The 24,004-nt window shown below is 38.3% G+C and overlaps 1 protein-coding gene and 1 long non-coding RNA gene across 8 annotated transcripts in view; one reads left to right on the top strand and one right to left on the bottom strand.

Moving 5' to 3' along the window:
• The window catches only part of diaph2 (diaphanous-related formin 2), a 288,518-nt gene that overhangs the window by 142,055 nt on the left and 122,459 nt on the right, over positions 1-24,004 (bottom strand). For all 7 annotated transcript variants that reach the window (XM_046849151.1, XM_046849150.1, XM_046849156.1 and 4 more), the window contains 3 exons: positions 17,923-18,017; positions 12,587-12,688; positions 4,410-4,649 (listed from right to left, as the gene is read on the bottom strand). In XM_046849151.1, coding sequence (XP_046705107.1) covers positions 4,410-4,649; positions 12,587-12,688; positions 17,923-18,017 — 437 coding nt within the window. The remainder of the gene's footprint in view (positions 1-4,409; positions 4,650-12,586; positions 12,689-17,922; positions 18,018-24,004) is intronic.
• On the top strand, positions 23,396-23,998 carry LOC124385807. Its single transcript, XR_006925800.1, has 2 exons — positions 23,396-23,801; positions 23,904-23,998. It is a non-coding gene; the product is annotated as an uncharacterized LOC124385807 (long non-coding RNA).

Here is a 24,004-nt window from a genome sequence, read left to right as displayed (position 1 = left end):
AGAGAGAACTGAGAAAGAAGATCAGAGAAGGAAAAACATGCTACAGAAGGACAAGAAAGCTTATATAATTACATGCAGGAGTGATGTAGGGAAATGGTGGCGGACCATCTTGGGCCTGGCTTACTGAACATGATCAAAGGCTGAAAGCAGATGAATGTATCCAGTATGGCCAGCCATGCCATTTCCTATCCAACTGTCCACTACCAAAAACTGGGGCTTGCTAATAGATCAGAAGCTACGGGTGAGCCAGATCACATCCTCCTCTCTAAAAAGTATTCATGCAATAATGATCCAATAAAATGCTCTATGTTAGATATTTTTAAAGAAAAGGTTGTTTACACACAATTTTCTTAATAGTCACAGTCTTGCTTTTGTGTGTTAATAGACACCAATCTGAAAGTGCATCTATGAAACTATGAAACTATGACCAAAAAAATTACTGTCGGTTTATGCTCGTTAAATATAATTTTTCTGGTAATAACAGAGAGATACAAATATTTCAAAATAGGATAAACTGTTTTTGTATTTTAACACTGTTTAAACACTGTTTAGGCATTAGATCTGTTAAATTAATTAAAACAGCATTTTATATAAGTTGAACAAATACTAATAATATATGCTAAAATATGTTAATGATTAGCACTCAAATAGGAATGAAGCTATGTGATCTGTACCACATTTACCTAGGAGAAGCAGAGGTGTTTTTCTAACTGTGACTTAATCTGCCTCATTTAGAGCTGACATGAAAATGAGTCCTGTGTCTGGGCATTTGCTGGGCCAAAAATAATAAAATTATAAGTTGATCTGTGCCAGCCTTGGTGGTTACACCAAATATTACCAGACTGCTTTACACTCACACTTAAAAATGGAGGTGTGAGCTTTGATTTAGTGTTGTTTTGGAACAGGAGTCTATTCTTGGTGAAAGCAATAATGACCCAACATGACTATCATTCTTTAAAACAATTTAATTTCAGCTAAACTCCAGCTAAGTGGAATCAACTTCACCATACAACAAGAGAATGACCTGAGGCATAGCGTACAAGCTTAGTAAGTGAGGCCACAAAGTCAGCTGAAATGCTATCTATCATAGAATTGCCTGCCCAGAATGGCATCAGAAAGCTGAAAAGTGAAAAACATATTTTTTGCAAGTTTCACAAAAGGTGTGGTAAAGTATTTAATTTAACTATCTGGATGCCAAGAGTGTGCAAATCTGTTTTTCATGGTAAGGAAGTTTTTATTATTATTATTATTATTATTATTATTATTATTATTATTATTATTATTATTATCATTAATTTATTTATTTATTTTTCTTTTTGATGAAAACTAAGTTTAACATCTGTACATTTATATATTTGTTTGGTCAAAGTAAATGTTCATACCATTAAATTACCTAGATAGCTGCATATAAACAAAATGAATATGCATTTATTTCTGAAAAAACATAAAGTACTAGGTGTTTCCAAACTTTTGACAGGCACAGCACATGCTTTGGTATATGATAAATCTTTCTCTATTACCCATTTCTTCGGTGTTATGTATTTATGTATTTATATGTAGAGTGGGGCAAAAAAGTATTTAGTCAGCCACCAATTGTTCTCCCACTTAAAAAGATGAGAGAGGCCTGTAATTTTCATCATAGGAACACTTCAACTATGACAGACAAAATGAGAAAAAAAAATCCAGAAAATCACATTGTCTAATTTTTTAAGAATTTATTTGCAGATTATGGTGGAAAATAAGTATTTGGTCACCTACAAAAAAAAGCAAGATTTCTGGCTCTCACAGACATGTAACTACTTCTTTAAGAGGCTCCTCTGTCCTGCACTTGGTACCTGTATTATTGGCGCCTGTTTGAACTTGTTATCAGTATAAAAGACACCTGTCCACAACCTTAAACAGTCACACTCCAAACTCCACTATGGCCAAGACCAAAGAGCTGTCAAAGGACACCAGAAACAAAATTGTAGACCTGCACCAGGCTGGGAAGACTGAATCTGCAATAGGTAAGCAGATTGGTGTGAAGAAATCAACTGTCGGAGCAATTATTTGAAAATGGAAGACATACAAGACCACTGATAATCTCCCTCGATCTGGGGCTCCAAGATCTCACCTTGTGGGGTCAAAATGATCACAAGAACGGTGAGCAAAAATCCCAGAACCATACAGGGGGACCTAATGAATGACCTACAGAAAGCTGGGACCAAAGTAACAAAGGCTACCATCAGTAACACACTACGCCACCAGGGACTCAAATCCTGCAGTGCCAGACGTGTCCCCCTGCTTAAGCCAGTACATGTCTGGGCCCGTCTGAAGTTTGCTAGAGAACATTTGGATAATCCAGAAGAGGATCGCGAGAATGTCATATGGTCAATTGAAACCAAAATAGAACTTCTTGGTAAAAACACAACTTGGTCGTGTTTGGAGAAGAAAGAATGCTGAGTTGCATGGAGGTGGAAACATCATGCTTTAGGGCTGTTTTTCTGCAAAGGGACCAGGATGACTGATCTGTGTAAAGGAAAGAATGAAAGGGGCCATATATCGTGAGATTTTGAGTGAAAACCTCCTTCCATCAGCAGGGCATTGAAGATGAAACGTGGCTGGGTCTTTCAGCATGACAATGATCCCAAACACACCGCCGGGGCAACAAAGGAGTGGCTTCATAAGAAGCATTTCAACCCCAGAGAAAATCTTTGGATGGAGTTGAAAATCTGTGTTGCCCAGCGACAGCCCCAAATCATCACTGCTCTAGAGAAGATCTGCATGGAGGAATGGGCCAAACTACCAGCAACAGTGTGTAAAAACCTTGTGGAGACTGACAGAAAACGTTTGATCTCTGTCATTGCCAACAAAGGGTATATAACAAAGTGTTGAGATGAACTTTTGTTATTGACCAAATACTTATTTTCCACCATAATTAGCAAATAAATTATTAGACAATGTGATTTTCTGGATTTTTTTTTTCTCATTTTGTCTCTCATAGTTGAAGTGTACCTATGATTAAAATTACAGTGCTCTCTCATCTTTATAAGTGGGAGAACTTACACAATTGGTGGCTGACTAAATACTTTTTTGCCCTACTGTATACAAATGTCTAAACAGATGCTTACAGTTTCTTCAGATATTTTGGAAATTGCATCTAAGCATCTATTTTCTGGGCATGAGTTACCAGCATTTTCCCATGGTATCAAAGGCAAAGCACTGGTAAGTCCCTTTTACAGCAACAATTGTGCTAACAATAAATTGCAATAATGACAAATAGAATATAAAAAAAAAACTTGTAAAATCAATAGACATTTATGTAATTTCCAGACAGTTTAAATAGACATTTAAAATAATTTATGTAAACCCACTGGAACTCTGATATAGTAAATTAAATTAAAAATAAATCTATCATTGTTACATTATCAGTTGTTTGAAGTAGATGCCCTAATTTCCTTGGTAACAATGGTAACATTAAATGTGTAGAGCTGGTAACCTGAGATTGGTGTATATAACTTTTCGCCTTAACTACATATACAGTCAGCCATAAGTATCTGGACAGTGGCACAAAACTTGTAATTTTACCTCTGTATTTAACCAATCATGAAGCGTTGGTCACAAGGGAATTGGGGGAAAAAGTCCCTACATTTTCACAGGTTCAAAGGTGATTAGACAAATTAACGATTATGCTTCAGCTGCCTTCAGTTGCTGCTTGTTTGTGGATCTTTTCTGCCTTTAGTAAATCAAAGCATTTTCAATGGGTTGGGGTCGAATAACAACCATTTAAGAACATCCCACTTATCTGCCTAAACAAACTCTTCTGCTGCTTTTAATATTTTGTATTACTTACAAATTCCTCTGTAATATAAAGTGTTACAAATGTGTTAGTTGTTCAGCATTTCATTTAATTTGAGCAGAAAGTACTGATCTGTACATTGAACCAGTACTAATGGTATCAGAAATGTCTATGACATAACACAGCCTCCATGTTTGACAGATAATGTAGGTGCTTTTGATCATAAGCCCATCCTTTCCTTCTACAAACTACAAAAAAGGTAATCTTAGTTTAATCTTTCGAAAGAATCAAGAAAAACCTTCTGTCAATAAATAAGGTGAGAATATGGTGGTGCAATCAGAATGAAATAAATCCCTGCCACATTAAATGAGGTGGCAGGCCCAGTGTGGCCCACAGGCCTTTAATTTAACACCTGTGATATAGATAATAGCAAGAAATCAATTACTGTATGAAACCAGGTCAACAGGATCTTTAAAGCTTCTGCAGGATCTCAAGCCAACCAATCAGCTCAACTAATAATACAAAAGAAGGAACTCTGAGCCCAGGGTTAGATTTTTATAACCATTTAAATATGTAATTAAATTATGAGAGTATAAAAGGTAAACAGAAATACTAATATATGGCATGGTACCTTGCAGAGGAAGTTGATGTTAAACCCAAACGTCTGAGCATTTCTTGAGCCGGCGTTCATGTAGTTTCCCACAAGCAGTACCAATTCTAGTAGCCTGCTGAACCCCTCACTTTTCTTCACTTCCTCACATGCAAAAGTGACATTCATGATGTCAGGACGAATGTTGTTTACTTGCTCCTCAAATGTCAGCTTGAACAGGATTCCATTCAGACGAGGGCGCAACAGCTTCACTGAGCTCATCTACAAATAAAGATGATTAGAAATAAAGACATAAATCAAAGCTGTATATGTTCATCATCTTGAATATAATGCCTGTATATCTATTGTCTATGTACATATTGAGCAAATTCTATTATTGAGGAAAAACTAATTTGCAAAAAAGACATGAAAGCTGCATTATACAGTGGTGTGAAAAACTGTTTGCCCCTTCATGATTTCTTATTTTTTTTCATGTTTGTCACACTTTAATGTTTCAGATCATAAAACTAATTTTAATATTAGTAAAAGATAACACAAGTAAACACAACATGCAGTTTTCAAATGAAGGTTTTTATTATTGAGGGAAAACAAAATCCAAAACTACATGGCCCTGTGTTTGCCCCTAATCCTATTAACTGGTTGGGCCACCCTTAGCAGTAACAACTGCAATCAAGCGTTTGCAATAACCAGCAATGAGTCTGTTACAACATTGTGGCGGAATATTGGTCCACTCATTTAAGCAAAATTGTTGTAATTCAGCCACATTGGAGGGTTTTCGAGCATGAAGCGCATTTTTAAGGTCATGCACAGCATCTTAATAGGATTCAGGTCGGGACTTTGACTAGGCCACTCCAAAGTCGTCATTTTGTTTTTCTTCAGCCATTCAGAGGTGGACATGCTGGTTTTTTGGATCATTGTCCTGCTGCAGATCCCAGGGTTGCTTCTACTTGAGATCAGGAACAAATAGCCGGATATTCTCCTTCAGGATTTTTCGGCAAACAGCAGAATTCATGGTTCCATTTTAGCAGCAAGTCTTCCAGGTACCGAAGCAGCAAAACAGCATACTGTTGGTATGATGTTCTTTTTCTGAAATGCTGTGTTACTTTTACACCAGATGTAATGGGACACACACCTTCCAAAAAGGTAAACTTTTGTCCACAGAGTATTTTCCCAAAAGTTTTGGGGATCATCAGATGTTTTCTGGCAAAACTGAGATAAGCAGCGGTTTTCGTCTTAGAACTCTGCCATGCGGACCATTCTTGCCCAGTCTCTTTTTATGGTGGTCATGAACACTGACCTTAACTGAGGCAAGTGAGGCCTGCAGTTCTTTGGATGTTGTTGTGGGGTCTTTTGTGACCTCTTGGATGAGTCGTCACTGTGCTCTTGGGGTAATGTTGGTTGGCTGGCCACTCCTGGGAAGGTTCTCCACTGTTCCATGTTTTTGCTATTTGTGAATAATGGCTCTCACTGCTAGAGTCTCAAAGCTTTAGAAATGGCTTTATAACCAGACTGATAGATCGCAATTACTTTCTTTTTTATTTGTTTCTGTTTCTATGCATGCTGTCTAGCTTTTGAGGATCTTTTGGTCTACTTCACTTTGTCAGGCAGGTCCTATTTAAGAGATTTCTTGATTGCAAACAGACGTGGCAGTAATCAGGCCTGGGTGTTGTCATGTACTGGAATGATGCTTTGTATCTTTAAGAAATGAAAGTGCAATGCATACTGGGAGCAGGATGTTAAATATGTGTAGTGTGCTGGAGAACACGAGTAAAGGTGATGTTCAGAATCCCGTTTGGTGTGTGTGACTTGGTTAATAAGATAAACTAAGTAAATAAAACAGATACACAACATTGGCGACGAGGATGCAGCTGTGTGGATATTAGTACTGATTATACACGATGGAAAAGTCAGGTATTCCTACATTTGAGTGCTACAAAGATCCCGCAACTCTTGGTCCGAGATGGACAAGGTGGCTGACATCATTTGAACTTTACGCGGACGGAAAAGGACTGATAATCGCTGAGGACGCGACAGCGGCAGTTCGTCAGAGACGCAGAGCACTTCTTTTGCATCATGCTGGACCTGATGTTCAGGATATTTTCTCAACCTTGCCGAACACGGGAGAGGCTGTTGATTATAACGCGGCCGTTGCAGCTTTGGATGCATACTTCGTTCCACGGGTAAATAATGCGTATGCAAGGCAATCATTTTATAAACTTTCCCAAAACTCCGGAGAGACTGTTCAGCAGTTTACAACGCGTCTCAGACAGGCAGCGAGACTGTGCATTTGCGGATGACATGAATAATCAGATTCGGGATGCCATAGTAGGCAAATGTTCGTCAACATATGTGCGTCGCAAACTTTTGGAGGAGGGACCTAACCTCACACTAGATCGCGCATTGGAGGTTGCTGCGCTCTGTGAACGGATAGAGGAACAGATGGGTGCATCATCGGTTAGTGAGACATCTACACCTGATAAAGAGTCTGTGAATCGCGTCTGGAACAAAGGAGGAAAACAAATGAAAGGGAAATTTAAGGGAAAACAACATGCAGAATGCAGTAAGGTGAATAAACAGTGCTATCGATGTGGTAATTCTGATCACTTAGGAGAGATTTAAAATGTCCCGCGAGAGGTCAGACATGCCATAAATGTAAAGGACGAGATCATTTCTCAAAAATGTGCAAGACTAAAAATGTGAAACAGCAAACAGTAAACCAAGTTGAAGGTCAACCTGAATATGCATTCGTCATCCAAGATAATTACATGGAGGATAGACTAAATGTTTGCTTGGGAAACGTCAATTTAAAAATGCTTGTAGACTCAGGTGCAACCAGCAATATCATTGACGAAAGTACGTGGGAAAGACTGAAATCAATGAATATCAAATGCCATTCATATATACCAGAAACAGAGAGGAAATTGTTCTCTTACTCATCTGATAAACCTTTGCCAATAAAGGGAGCTTTTGAGTGTGAAGCTAGAATAGACAACCGGATAATATCTGCAGAGTTCATTGTCATCAAAGGGACTGGAGAACCATTACTGGGGAGAGATACTGCTATGAAACTTGGAGTGCTGAAGATAGGCACAAACATTGCAGCAATAACAGACCTCAAACAAACACTTCTTTCACAATACCCAGAAGTTTTCCAAGGAGTTGGTAAGCTGAAAACCAAACAAATCAGCTTATATATAGACCAAAATGTTCAGCCAGTGGCCCAGCCTTTAGGACGAATACCGTTTAATCTGAGGGGTCCTGTGGAGGAAAAGATAAAGAACTTCTAAAATGGACATCATAGAAGAAGTGAACGGACCTACACCATGGGTTAATCCAGTTGTAATAGTGCCAAAAGCCAATTCTGAAATCAGACTATGTCTTGACATGCGACAAGCTAATCGAGCAATCATCAGAGAGCGATACCCCATCCCCACTGTCGATGAGCTCTTACAAAGCATGAACGGATCCATGTTCTTTAGCAAGCTAGATCTCAAATGGGGATACCACCAACTGGAGTTGACACCACAGTCTCGTCAGATTACAACATTTGCAGTCCACAATGGGGTATACAGATACAAACGGCTCATCTTTGGAGTATCGTCTGCAAGTGAACAATACCAACATGAGATAGCGTCTGCCCTTGCTGGAATAGAGGGAGTTGAAAACATCTCAGACGATGTGATTGTTCATGCAGCTGACCAGGAAGCACATATGCAACGTCTACATGCCGTCATGAAGCGTTTAAGAGAGCGGGCTAACCTAAATCCTTCAAAATGTCAGTTTGGCATGGATCGCTTAAACTTCATGGGAATTCTGCTCACACAAAAAGGCATCGGTCCCACTGAGGAGAGAGTCAGAGCTGTGGCAGAGGCCAGAGAACCACAAAACGCTTCAGAAGTTCGAGCTTTCTTGGACTCGTCAGTTACAGCAGTAGATTTATTCCACAATTTGCAACACTGGCGGAGCCTTGAGACGTCTTACCAGAAAAGACTCTGAATTTGTCTTTGGTCCAGAACAGAAAACGCATTCAATGATCTAAAAAGGAACTTGCAAGAGCAGGGACTTTAGCATACTTGACAAAGACGCTCCAACGCAGGTCATTGCTGATGCTAGCCCTGTAGGGTTGGGGGCTGTATTGACGCAGCGTCAGAAAGGACAAATGGTGACAGTTTGCTACATCAGTAGAAGTTTATCAGACTGTGAGAGACGTTACTCTCAGACTGAGAGGGAGGCCCTTGCCCTTGTATGGGCCTGCGAGAGGCTACACCCCTATGTGTATGGCAGACAGTTTGATTTGGTCACAGACCATAAGCCATTGGAGTCAATATACGGTCCACGTTCCAAGCCCTGTGCCCGTGTTGAGCGATGGGTTTTGCGTCTTCAACCATATAACTTTAAGGTTGTTTATGTTTCTGGAAAAGAAAACATTGCTGATCCATTATCACGACTCTTGGGAAGCACAGCAATGAGAGAAAAACACTCGCATGAATCGGATGAGTATGTGAGATTTGTGGCCATCAGCGCCACCCCAAGAGCCCTGACTACAAGAGAAGTGGAGGAAGCTTGGAAAAGATTCAGAACTCATAGAGCTGAGAAACGCAATAGAAAGTGGACATTTTGAAAGGTGTATGACGTATGCACCTGTAGCTAATGAGCTGTGTGTTGTAGGGTTTTTAGTACTAAGTGGAACGCGCATTGTTCTTCCGAAAACACTACAAGCACGGGCAATTTCACTGGCACATGAAGGACATATAGGTATTGTTGGAACCAAACAACATCTGAGAACAAAAGTATGGTGGCCTGGCATGGACAAAGCTGCGGAAAGATTTTGCAAATCATGTCATGGTTGTCAAATAGTGTCTCGCCCTGATGCTCCAGAACCACTGCAGCCTACACCATTGCCAGATGGACCATGGCAAGATCTAGCAGTGGATCTACTTGGACCATTGCCATCAAAACAATCAATCCTAGTTGTAGTGGATTATTACAGTAGGTATTATGAGTATGACATACTAACCTCCACCACCGCAACAAAAGTGATTAATAGTCTTGAGGATATATTTAGCCGACATGGACTTCCACTCACACTGAAGTCCGACAACGGACCTCAATTCAGATCAGATGAATTCAAGGATTTCTGTGTGGCAAACGGAATCAAACACCTGAAAACGACGCCTAAATGGGCACAAGCAAATGGCGAAGTTGAGCGCCAAAATGCTTCAATTATGAACGCATCAGAATTGCACAGTCAGTAGGACTTGACTGGCAAAAGAACTCAGGAAGTATGTCACAGTGTACAGAGGAATTGTGCATAATACCACCGGCAAAAGTCCAGCTAAGCTTCTGTTTAAAAGAAAGATGAGAGGCAAGCTACCTGATCTTACATCTGTGGATACTGATCTTGAAGTTCACGACTACGATGCGGAGAAAAAGGGGAAATATAAACTGTATGCGGATGAACATCGCAAGGCAGAATACTCAAATGTGGCAGTTGGAGACCGAGTTCTTCTGAGACAGGACAAGATTGACAAGTTTACCACTCCGTTTAATGCAACACCTCACACAGTGGTCAGAAAAGCTAGAAACCAAATAACGGTTGAATCACCTACTGGAGCCCAATATACTGCAACACAACATTCGTAAAAAATATGTAGAGAGAGATGCAGAAAACAAGCAGGGAAAGAGGATTGTGATGAAGGTGCTATGAATGCAGAGCAACAGACAATGTCAGAGGACTCAGAGAGGCTTGCGCCTGATACTGTGTGTAACCAAAATGTGGCATATGCTAAGCCCCAGAGACAAAAGAAACTGCCTCAGAAATTTGCTGACTTTGTAATTGGTTAATTTTCTTAAACTGGTAAATGCAAATAATGCTATTTACATGTTCATGGTTTGAGAATTAGTAAGCAAGTCTAGAACAGGCTAAAAAAATGTTATATGTGAAAGTTTAAAAATGGTATGTTGTTTGTTTGCCAATATAGAGACAACAGTTTGTCTTAAAGTGTTATAAGTCTATATCCGACTTTAGAGGGGAAGTCATGTACTGGAATGATGCTTTGTATCTTTAAGAAATGAAAGTGCAATGCATACTGGGAGCAGGATGTTAAATATGTGTAGTGTGCTGGAGAACACGAGTAAAGGTGATGTTCAGAATCCCGTTTGGTGTGTGTGACTTGGTTAATAAGATAAACTAAGTAAATAAAACAGATACACAACAGGTGTGGCTAGAGAAATCGAACTCAGGTGTGATAAACCACAGTTTTTTTTTTGGGGGGGGGGGGGGGTTATCTTTGACTAATATTTAAATTAGTTTAATGATCTGAAACATTAAAGTGTGACAAACATGCAAAAAAAAAAAATCAGGACACTTTTTCACACCACTGTATGAACAGAAATATTGGTACATTCAACCTTTCTAGCCATATGTGGTTGCTCTTAAAATTATTACCTATTAGTACACATATTTAGACTTTAGGTGTACCAAAGACTTAAGTGCTACAAAATAAGTTGCCAGGCACTGTACATTGGATAGAGTTTGCATGAAAAAGGCATGAAAAAAAGGCCTGGCAAATGCAGTTTACCATATTTATAGATTTGTTACTTTATTTACCTTTTTTAGATTACTTATATAAATTGGATTATATAATACAAATGCACTAAAATTATACACAGAAGTCATGTTTGTGGTTAATATGTTAATTAATGAGTGCTTTTAAACCCTCATCTGCACCTATACCTCACTTACTGGTTTTAGGATTGAAACAGAAAACAATTATCATCCAACAATCATATGGCAGCAGGACAATGCATAAAATTGTGCAATAAAAGAGCAAGTGCTTCAGCTGATGTTCACAGCAAACATCAAAATGGGGAGAAACTGTAACTCTCACTGTATCATAGCTGTTGGTCCAGATTATATCAGAAACTGCTCCTCTGAGAATTTATACAACTGTGAATAGACTTTATATATGATGCAGAAAATATTTTAAAGAGAAACTCAAATAAGCACTCTTTACAACCGGGGAGATCAGAACAGATTTTCAGAATGCACCACCTTGAGGTGGATGGGCAACAACAGCAGAAAAACACATCAGGTTCCATTTCTGTCTTACAAGAACAAGAATCTGGATATAGATCGGACAGCTAAAAACTAGAGAAAGACATGACAGCATGTTTTAAGCAACACATGTTTGCATAAAATGTGCTTAACTGGAACTACAAAAGTGTGAAAGCAAATGAAATTTAAATAATAATCATCAAGTATTAAGTATTTTAGAAGTCAAGTTTATACACAGATTATTATAATAAATAATGCATGTTGAAAGTCTTCTGTGTCTATCTGTATTTTAGGCATGGATTCATTCACCAAAAGGTTGAAATCCTTTGAATTACAGTATTAGCACCCTTCAAGTCCATTTGTCTTGCAATCTCAACACTATTCACTATACACAATAACTATATTCACTCCAGGGCACTGTTATATACATTTTCTACAGTCATATATTTTCAATTCAAAATAAATAACGCTTTAGAGTCAGTACTGGTAATAGTGAGGATCCTAAAAATCTATAATTGAAGACATTTGCAAACAGTTTGTACAGTGTAAAATAAGAACACAAATTATTGATGATTACTAAAAATCTTTATGTAATAAACAAAAGAATCAAGCCATGCCTCAAAAACTACTGTTTAGACTAAAACATGATAATATTTTGGCTGTTTAATTATAAATTACTATGTAGTTTTATACATAGTATAAATGGAAGCTGTTTTCTGTCTTTATCTACTTTATCGTATACTTCTGTCTCTCTCCTACACAAAGAAAGATATACACACAATTTGTTCACTCTTTTCTGGCTACTCATATAGAATTACTCATGTGAGCAACAATTTACAGAAAGAGAGTGAACTGAGGTAATTTGGTGTGAGAATGATGTCACTGTCACAAACAGTGAAAAAGAGAGAAAGAGGGGTAAGTGAGATTGGTTGTGCATTGGAGCAAGATTGAAAAATTGGTCAGAAAAAGAACACAGTGCATAAAAATAGATAAAGAAACCATTGCTTGGAAAAAAAACTACAGGTTAAAAAAAAAAATGTATAATAAAATAAACAAAAGGAAAGTGAAGAGTGTTGTCAAGTGTGTCAAGGGATATCTCAGTGACAGCTGCTTGTGTTTGTACACTGCATCTAATACATACCACGATGCCAAACTGCTCTGACTCACACAGCTCCTCGTACTCACTCTTCAGCTCAGCCAGAGAGCTCAGCTCCTTCTGTTCAGGAAGATACTTGATCAAGTTCTGTAGGCAAAACACAGCAATCATTAGTCTCCAAAAAGGCACATAGCGCTAATTAACCACAGCAAAAAAAGAAAACTAATATCTTGTCTCAACCTTCCTTTATCAACCAAATCATGTTTTAAAAAAACCTGATCGATAAGAATTAATCTACAGTAGCTGTTGTGCATCCAACAAATCCTATACATTTTTACTCGTCATATGTAGAATTTTTAAATCTCACTGATTCCCCTGTTACTCCTAAAATGACCTTGCAATGCAGAAAAATCGGGACAAAAACTTTCACCGTGTTGATTTTTAAACGCATGACGATGACAAAAGATAAACTCCCGAGAGAAATACTGTAGTTGTGAAAGGAGGAAGACAGTGAACAATGACTTTCTTGGTAGGCTACTGTTTAGATACAAGCCGTTGTAACGCGTTGAGTCAGGGTGAAGGGAGAGCGCGCTAACTCCAGTTGCAAATGAAATCTTATAAGCACAGACCGGTTTCAAAAACAAGTGCTTTTTTATTTTTCTTGGCAACAGTATTATGGGTTAGTCTAAGAAACTTAGAAATGAGCATCAGAAAATAATAAGCACATAATCCTCAGTCTCACACGCACACACACGCAGTAATACCAGAAGAATGCAGTGACGTGCTATTCCCAAAATGCCGCTCTGCTCTTGAAGAAGCCACAACATATTGCACCCGTTACACCGTGTAACAGACACTGTCTTTTGTTAAAGACTGTGTAAAGTTCATTAGTTGTAGTGTAGAAATCATGGAGGGGTCTGAAATTGTCATCGTAGGTGCATGTCCACTGTGAGAGACATAATCTAAAAAAAAAAAAATTCCAGAAATCACAATATCTGATTTTTAAACTATTTTGTAGTGGGAGAACTTGCAAAATAGCAGGGTGTTCAAATACTTATTTTCCTCACTGTATGTTAAAAATAAAATATTTGTAAAAAATTTGTGCGTTTATAGTCCGGTATATAATTATTATTTTCATTTTTTTTTACCACAACTCCATATAATGAGTAAATGGCAAATTCTAAAAAAATATGGAAGTATTCATCAGAAGGGTCGCTCAAACCAGGATGAGTCAGTCAGCTCTCACCAGGTTTCCAGACAAAAGCTGCATTTGGGGGAGCAGAGCAGTGCTGAGTCAATGGGTCCTGCCAGGGTAATCACTCAGCCAACTGGGTTCTCCCAGCTGGAAAAGACACCTGCTTGCTGTTATTCATTATTCTTGCCCTGATTACCTGTCAGTCAACAACTGAGGTACAAACAAATATGACAGAACCATGACAAAGTAAAATCACACCCTTGCTTAAATGGAATGGAAAACAGTTCTAGCCACCTTAAGCAGGGCAACAAAGACATACTTGTGTTTACAATAAAAAGCTAAAAGCCTCTATTAATGGACACCTTACGTTTCCTGTAGTTTTTCACCAGGTTTCACCATCCATTAACTGTAAAATACAGATTTTATTATTATTATTATTATTATTATTATATACTTGAATATTGGATTCTAAATCTACAACTGCAATGCCATTAATACAATGATGACATCGGACACTACCGCGTCTTTCTTTTCAGACCTGTCCCCACCTCAGTTACTCAGACCACATATCTGTTATGCTGATCCCAGCAACAGACCACTCAACAGGCATTCAAGACCAGTTTAAAAGCAGGTTCGCACCTGCCCAGTGCTACTAAACACTAGAGACTCCACCATCAGAGCAGGGGACAAGAAAGCCTTAAGAACAACAAGGGCCAAACTGTACTGTGACATCCGAAAGAAAGAAGCACGCACACGCCAAGAGAATCAACAGCAACTTCTAAGGCAGTGGAGAAACCCAGGCAGAATATGGCATATGCCAGAAGATCCAGGTAATCACGAACTACAAGACAACTTCACCCGCTTGTAACCATGACTCCTTCCTCCCAGATGTGCTGAACAACTTCTACGCCTGGTTTGAGGTGCAGAACAACATGGCGGCAAGGAAGACCACTCCTCCTCCCAATGACCAGGTGCTCTGTCAAATACCGGTTGAAGTGAGGAAGTAAGTTAACCCACGGAAGTCTGCTGGACAAAACAACATTACTGGAAGAGTGCTCAGGGAATGTGAAGAACAGGTAGCAGATGTCTTCACTGACATCTTCTAACATCTCCCTGAGCAGTGAAGTTGTTCCTACGTGCTTCAAGACAACAACCATCGTCCCTGTGCCAAAGAAGTCTACAGTCTCCTGCCTCAATATCTATCGTCCTGTCGCACTCACACCCATCATGATTAAGTGTTTCAAGAATCATGTCATGAGGCACATAAAGACCCAGATACCACCCTCACTGGACCCCATGCAGTTCGCAAATCGTCCAAACCATTTCACAGACAATGCCATCGCTACAACCTTCCATCTGGCCTTTACCCACCTGGACAATAAGGACAAATACATACAAATGCTGTTCATACACTTCAGTTCTGCATTCAACACAATCATCCCTCAGCACCTGACTGAGAAGCTGAGCCTACTAAGCCTAAACTGCAACTGGATACTGGACTTTCTGACTGGGAGACCAGAAAACAGCATCTTCAGCACCACCACACTGAGCACTGGGGCCCCTCAGGGCCCAATGCTGTTCACTCTTGACTCGTTACTGTGTAGCAATGCACAGCTCAAACATCATCATCAAGTTTACCGATGACACAAACATGGTGGGTCTCATCAGCAAGAAGGATGAGTAAGCATACAGAGAGCAGGTGCAACAGCTAACAGCCTGGAGTAGAGCCAACAACCTGTCTCTGAACGTTGACAAAACTAAAGAGATAGATGTTAATTTTAGGAGGGCACAGAGTAACCATTCTTCACTGATCATCGATGGAACCTCCATGGAGATTGTCAAGCACAACAAATTCCTTGGTGTTCATCTAGCAGAGAACCTCACCTGGTCACTCAACACCAGCTCCATCAGCAGGAAAGCCCTGAGGAGGCTAGGGAAAGCCCATCTCCCTCCCACATCCTTACCACATACTACAGAGGGACCATTGAGAGCATCCTGAGCAGCTGCATCACTGCCTGGTTTGGGAACTGGATCTTGGATCGCAAGACCCTACAGAGGATAGTAAGGAACAGCTGAGAATATCATTGAAGTCTCTCTCCACTCTATCATGGCCATTTACACCACACGCTGCATCCGCAAAGCACAGCATTGTGGACGAACCCACACCCCTCAAACACACTCCACTCTCCTACCACCAGAGAAACAATTTATACACTGTCTTTTGTCTTTCACTGTTTGCAACAGGTTGCACATGATGCACTTTATGTGGTTATGTGAGTTATGTGGTTAACTTACTATAGTCCTCAGCTCTGTGTTCTGTATGTAGATCTATGCTGTATGATGTAGCTCTCTACAAGTATGTTGTTTTATGTAGCACCAGGGTCCTGGAGAAACAATGACTAATTTCACTGTGCACTTCCGTTAGCTATATATGGTTGAAATGACAATAAAAGCTTCTTGACTTCCTCTTGTTATGCTTATAGCCTATGGTTCATAGTCAAATTAAATAATTCAGTAGAAGAGCAACAACCCTGCTTAGTCTAACAATGAGGTGGAACAGAATTCTAATTATCCAGACAGGTGAATATTGTTTCAAGTTTGTATCAAGCATTCCAAACTGAATAAAAAATAAATAAATAAAAAAAAACCTCTTTTAGAGCCTGATATTGGCATTTGATCTTTAAAAAAAAGGCCTTTGCAGAATCAAGTGAAATAACAGTCTCTCTAGAGCCCAGAGTGTCTAAAATATATAAAACTTTCAACAAGTGATGATCATTTGAATATCTTCCCAAACTAAATCCAGTCTGATATGGATGATTTAACAAAGCAAAGTGTATGACCAGCTGGTAGCTAACACTTTAGCAACAATCTTCTTGTCAGTTAAGCAAGCTTAATGGCCTAAAACTAGATGAATCAGGTTTTTTTTTTTTATGTGAGTTATGTGAGTGATTGTGGGACAGACCAACTATAACTGAATATGTTATATAGAGTTCAATATAGAATTCAACAGGGCCTTAGACTTTTCCATTTGGAAGAAGCTTGATAGGCTTTAAAATGTAATCTAGAATGAACTATTTATATCTATCTATATCTGGCAGTATGAGAAAGCTTTGGAACATCAATTGTGTCATTTAAGACGTTGGTATCGCCATCAGGTCTATTTCAGTTTGAAGTAGTAAGAATTTTAAAAATTTCAAACAAAACAAACTAACATTTCCAAACATTGGGTTTTCAAAAAACATGAACTTTTGTTGTCATTTCAGCCACACAAACACAAAAGCAACGGGGAGGACTAAGACAAGCAGTAACTAATATAAGAAAATTTAAAATAAAATTTTTTATTTAATGTAAACAAAAATGAATCTCCCATCTTGAATCTTAAAAAATAAAATTTCCACAGTGAAAATATTATTATTTTATATTTTGTTTTCTCCTAGTTTTTTCTTTAAAACTGTATCAAATCTTGCATGTATGAAACTAGAACGCTGCTATAACCCAGTTTTTTAAAAATCCAATTAGGACAGCAAAGTCAACATTTTTTTCTATGATTCCACTAGCAAAAAAAATCACACTGGATGCTTAAAAATAAATGACACAATGGCAATCGGCTGCACCATATTTAAAGAAAACATCATTTACATTGTAGAAGACAGCAAAGGTAAATATCAAATGTTGCTATGTCTAAGAGGGTGGTTAATATGACTCTTGGCATGTATTCAGCTATTTTTTTAATCCCAGACTAGTCTTGAGCTAGTCTTTAATACACCTGCCTATGAACATGTGTAAAAAGGCCACCAACATATAGGGATAGAGGAGAGATACATAAAGAAGAGGTGGATTTAAATAAAAAAATTCTGCTGAAGTAAAATGCACATTTGCATTTACCAAATAAAAGATTCATGCAAAATGGACAGATAGAGTAAGTGTTTAGAGATTCCAAAAGGCCCAGAGATTTTGCCTAAAAGACAAAATGCTATAGAAAGGAAAGAAATGTTGCCAGACTTTAATATAAGCAAGTGACCTATGCTGGTCAAGTAAGGCAAAACATTGTTTGAAAAAATACCTGTCTGCTGAAGCAAACGTTATTTACATGTATATAAGCTACACCATACATACATGTAAATAAATAAACACACTCAGGAATGCATGCACCCAAGCATACACACACATTTGTTAATGCACCCACCTGGATTAGCGCCTCACTCAGCTTCTCCTCATCCACCTCCAGGACAACATCCCGGATCTCATCATAAGGCATTCGGAATGATCCAAGGAAAATAGCTGTTTTAAAGAAAAATTTAATTTTTTTGCTTATTCGTTAATCTTGCTGAATTTCAACAACACAATACCGACAGCTTCCCTTCACATAAAATGTGTACAGTAGAAAATAGAAAAGTAGCAGTCAAATTAATTTTAACGGATTATGCATACAGTGCATCCAAAAAGTATTCAGAGTGCTTCACTTTTTCCACATTTAATGTTACAGCATTATTTCATGCTCAGGTGCATTCTGTTTCCACTGATCATCCTTAAGATGTTTCTACAACTAGATTGGAATCTACATGTAGTAAATTCAGTTGATTGGACATGATGTGGAAAGGCACACACCTGTCTATACAAGGTCCCACAGTTAACAGTAAATGTTAGAGCACAAAGCAAGCCATGAGATCCAAGGAATTGTCTATAAACCTCCAAAACAGGATTGTATCGAGGCACAGATCTGGGAAAGGTTACAGAACAAATTCTGCAGCGTTAAAGTTCCCAATGAGCACATTGGCCTTCATCATCCGTAAATGGAAGAAGTTTGGAACCACCAGGGCTTTTCCTAGAGTTTCGGGCCAGCCAAACAGAGTGATCAGGGGGCGCCTTAATCAGGGAGGTGACCAAGAACCCGATGGTCACTCTGAAAGAGCTCCAGCGTCTCTCTGTGAAGAGAGGAGATCCTTCCAGAACAACCATCTCTACCAATCAGACTTGAACATCTCTGGAGAAATCTGAAAATGGCTGTGCGCTGACGCTTCCCATCCAACCTGATGGAGCTTAAAAGGTTGTGCAAAGAAGAATGGGAGAAACTGCCCAAATAGGTGTGCCAAGCTTGTCGCATCATACTAAAAAAGACTTAAGTTGTAATTAGTGCCAAAGGTGTTTCATTATTAGATATGTTTGTAGAATTTTGACGAAAATAATGAATGTAATCCATTTTAAAATAAGGCTGCAACATAAAATGTGAAATAAAGTAAAGCGCTGTGAATACTTTCCGGATGCACTGACCAAATTTTCTTATCTTGCTTTGTTGTTATATATAGACCTGTGCAAAGGTTTAAGGCAGGTGTAAAAATGCTATTAAGTATTATTTAATTATGTTAGTTAATTATGATTTAAAAACTAAAAGTGTTAATAGTTTATTTTCTATCAATGAACAAAATAGAAAGTACAGTAATCCCCCACTTTACCGTGGTTCGAATTTTGCGCCCCGGTTTATCGCGGAATTGCATTTGCCGCATAACTAATTTGTTTAGCTGATTTTCCTGGTATCTCGCAGATAGCACGATAGACCAAAAAACTTGTATTTTATGGATTTTAATTGTATTTTTTTATGTTGAAATAATTAAATTTATTACTAAAAATATAATTATTAATTATAAAATGAAGTAAAATGTTTATACAATACAGTACTGTATTCATAAAATAGCATTTTTGGGGTGGCGTTTATCGTGGGCGGTTTTGGAACGTAACCACTGCGATAAACTGGGGATTACTCTAAATTAACATAAAATAAATCTCTCATTGGCCTGCAAAAGAGACTCAATTCTTCTAGGTACACTCACATACAGTTTTTGAAGGTTGTTCCAAACATCTTGGTAATCCAATAACAGATCTGTGGATATAGGCTGCCTCCGGCTCTGTGCACTTAAGCAAACAAACTTTCTCCTGCTACAGCCAAATATTTCACATTTCGACTCATAATTCCAGAGCACATTTTTCTGCAACCAAGTTCTTATGTTTTTGTGCATAATTGAGCCACTTAGCCTCATTTCCATGTCGGAGGTATGGCCTCAATTCCTCCATAGGAACCACATTTAGCCAGACACACACACTGCATTATATACATTGCATTCAGAAAGTATCTACTTTTTATGTTGCAGTTTGTTACGGCTCACAATGTTTCTCATTAATCTTCACTCACCCCATAGCCCAGGATAACAAAATGAAAACAGACCCTTTTACTTTTACTTTAGTAATTAATTGAAGTAACTTTGGCAACATTTACAGCCTCCAGTCTTTATGGGTATGACCCAACAAGCACAACTGGATTGGGGGATTTCCTTCTATTGTTTTTTGGCAAATCCTTGGACTGGACTGTCGTGAAACAGCCACTTTTAGGTCTATCCAGAGATGTTAAAAAAGGTTCACGTCAGACTGAGATCCTGAACACTAGGGAACAGGTTTTTATTTAGGATATCTCAGTACGTTGCTTCCATCAACCCTGACCAGTTGCCAAGTCCCTGCTGCAAAAAAACACCCCTACAGCATGATGCTGCCACCAACGTGCTTCACTTTCGGGATGGTTTTGGGCAGGGGGTGAGTGGTGCCTGATTTCTTCCAGATATAAGATTTATTGAGGCCAAACAGTTGAATCTTGGTTTTTTTTTTTCAGACCAAACTTACATGTTCCACAAAGTCTGAGAGTTCTTCAGGACCCTGTTAACAAACTGCAAGCAGGCTTCCATGGGATTTGCACCAAGGAGTCCTTTATCCAGCCACTCTGCCATAAAGCCCAGATCGGTGGAGGGCTGCAGTGATGGATCCTCCTGGAGCTTTGTTCCATCACCACACAGAATCTCTGGAGCTCAGTCCCAGTGACAAGGTTCTTGTTCACCACTCTTACTAAGGCTTACTTCTCCCCCAATCGCTTAGTTTGGCTGGGTGACTAGCTCTTGACAGAGCCCTACTTTTGCCACACTTTTTCCATTTGAGAATGATGGAGGCCACTGTGTTCTTGGAAATCTTCAGTGCAGCAACAATTTTATGTAGCCTTCTGCAGATCTGGCCCATGCAACAATCCTATTTCTGATCTCTGCAGGCAGCTCCTTTGACCTCAAGGCTTGTTTTTTGCACTGATTATGCAATGTTAGCTGTAAGACCTTTTATAGAATGGTGTGTTTTTTTCCAAATCATGTCCAATAAAACCTTTCCACAGTTGGACCCTAATCAAGGTGTTGACACATCTCAGCAATTTTTTTTTTTATGATTATTTAATAATAATTTTTTATTTATTTATATCAACTGTTATACTATGCTAGCATATCTTAAAATGCATTTACCCCCACTGTCACATTTCCATTACTTTTTGTGTGTGTGATTAAGAGAGAGAGAGAGAGAGAGAGAGGTCTGCATTTTCTTCACCAAGTAATTTTAGTCAACAACTGCATGTTGCTGAGAAGCTGAGGAACTGACATCATGAGAAAATCTCAGCTTTAACCAAAACTATAAAAGACAACACACCTTACCCTCCTACTGTTTCTCCACAGCATAAGTCCATCAAAACAGACTACAAAACCTCTCAAAAGTATTCTTAAATTTCTGTTTTTGCTTCTTTTCTTTTTGCCTTCTCACATACTTTTTCTGACCTTCTTTATCTTTCTGCCATAAAAACAACAAATATCAGAGAAAGGTTTGACTTACATCCTTTGTGGCAACCAGGCTAAGCGGCTCAACTATGCACAAAAACAATATGCAGAAAAATGTCAAGTGCTCTGGACTGATGAGCCAAAAATTTAAATATTTGCCCATAGCAGGTGGCAGTTTGTTTTCCTAAGGGCTGGAGAGTGACAATAATGAGTGTCTGCATGCAACATTGAAGAATAGGGGTTTCTTGCCAGTTTGGGGCTGTATTTCAGCAAATGGATTTGGAGATTTGATTACAATTTATGGTGTACTCAATGCTGAGAAATACAAGCAGATACTTATCCACCAAGCAATACCATTAGGGATGCGCCAAATTTATTCTGCCGCAGGAAAAAACCCAAACATTTAGCCAATGTCACTATTAATGTCAATGTCATACAACCAACTATCTTCAGAGTAAAGAAGAATAAGCAGTTGTGGAAGTGTCGAATCTGTCTGGGATTACATAAAGAGACAGAAGGATTTGATGCAGCATACATCCACAGAAGACCTGTGGTTCTCCAAGATTTTTTAAAACAACCTACTTGCAGAGTTCCTATGAAGGAACAGTAGACAGTAAAGAACAAAAAAATGTATGCTTTGCAGGCAAAGGGTGATCAAGGGTGGTAATTTGTGATTTCTTTTTTGTTCATTCACTTTCCATTTCTACTTTACAGCTTTTTATTTAACACCTGCCTATAAATTTTGCACAGCATTGTAAATAAATACCTTTTGCACAGAACTGTGTGTGTGTGTGTGTGTGTGTGTGTGTGTGTGTGTGTGCGCGCACGTGTGCATGTGTCTTTGTGTGTGCCCCCTGCTTGATGCTTGAGTTACCTACTGCAAACTAAAATTATCTAACCACAGCCACACATACTTTAAACTTTATAAGTTATATTACATTGACAAATCATTTTCACAATTTCTTGTCATTTTCAACATAGACCACTTTTTGTGTAGTGATGCAGACAGGAGGTTGATAAAATAATCAAAAGGTTTTTTTTTAGTTTCACTACAAAACACTTTTGACTATTAACCTTACCTTCTTTGTAGAAGGAAAGATGTTTTAAAAATTAAGGAAATCACCATTTGTTTCCACCAAGAAGGAGCTAAGCTAAAATTTGAAATATGTTTAGTGGTGGAACACCACACTGCCCTATACATGTCGCGAAACAAACACACACACTGATTTATACTGTTACATGGTTACGTATATTACAAATGAAATCCAAAACTTTAGAAGGAATTCTTTTGTAATTAAATGACCTATGTGTTTACTGACAAAAAGGACATATCCTTCTCAGGACTGACAGGAGAAAATAGGATTTTGGTTGTGTGATAGCAAAAAGTGTTATGCTATTTTAATGAGGAATATTTAAGAGACAATGCCAAGGCTCAGAAGGCTAAAACCACCAACTCTTTAAGAAATGCATGTTCAAAAACAGGCATTCAAGGACAGCTCATATTCTATTCACTAGTTATGGCTAAGTCCTGCTTTCACATATCTTTATTATTATTTATTTCATATTATTATTATTTAATTTTCTTTTTAAACTGAGTGCAACAGCACCACCAATGGTCATAAGAAAAACACACCACATGATATGAAGTCATTCGGTATGGCGGCAACCAACAAACACACTATTCAACTCAAAGATCCATTAGGTACAATGTGTCTGTTAAGAGTGGTTAATAAATGAAGTAGAAGACTTTTCTAATCTTTTTTATACCTTGAGCCTGCACCAATTCTTTATCCCTAGAACCTATGTGGGTTTACCTAGACATCAGATCAAGTACAGTTATTAGCAGGAACAGTCATGATATCACTTTCAAGCAAACTCTGAAATTCAGCTGCTTGAAATACAGGTAATAAACCTATAAACACACAAAATGATTTTACTAAAAATATATGGGGAAGGTTATGTGTCAAGTCAAGCTTTAATTATAGCATAAAATCAAAACAACAGATGACCCAAAGTCATGGGTGCATTTAATGTTGCTATTCATTGTGTAAAAAGCCCGAATTAACCTGAATAGATAAAGATAGCCAGCAATTCATTCGGTGTTTTAAATAGATTTTAGGAAACTGTCCAGAAATTTATCTTCCAAGTTTAACCCAGTAATAAATATATTTGTTCTGCCTCCGTTAGAGGCTGTGTGCATTTCTAATGTGTATTTAAATTTATTAATATTATATTTTTCATGAACCTTTAATGTTCTATATAAGTTTCATTTTTGCCTGCCACTACTGTGTAAGTCTTAATCTGAGGACTCTTATTTTGTGAACCGTGAGCCAGGTAATAGGAAATCGGAAGCAATGAACACATGGCGCAGCAAGTGCATGGCATGTCACGTATTAATTGATCCTTCTTCTGAATCCTATCAAAAGCATTGTCTGTAAGTTTATTTAATAATTAATCTGTATACGGTTTGCTGATAACACTAAGTTTATTATTTTCATTATTGATTTTCTATACATTTCTTTCCTTTCATTTACAGTTTTACTCGGTTCAATGGCCGCTAAGTTTGTTTGTGTAAACCGCACATGGGACTAATAAAGGAGCAAGGTGCTTGTTTCCTGGCTCTTGAACAGAGTTTGG

Source organism: Silurus meridionalis, chromosome 5, assembly GCF_014805685.1.
Source record: "Silurus meridionalis isolate SWU-2019-XX chromosome 5, ASM1480568v1, whole genome shotgun sequence".
In the NCBI taxonomy this organism is placed as follows: domain Eukaryota; kingdom Metazoa; phylum Chordata; class Actinopteri; order Siluriformes; family Siluridae; genus Silurus; species Silurus meridionalis.
The sequence above is the reverse complement of the archived record's forward strand: the minus strand, read 5'-3'. Positions and strand labels throughout refer to the sequence as shown.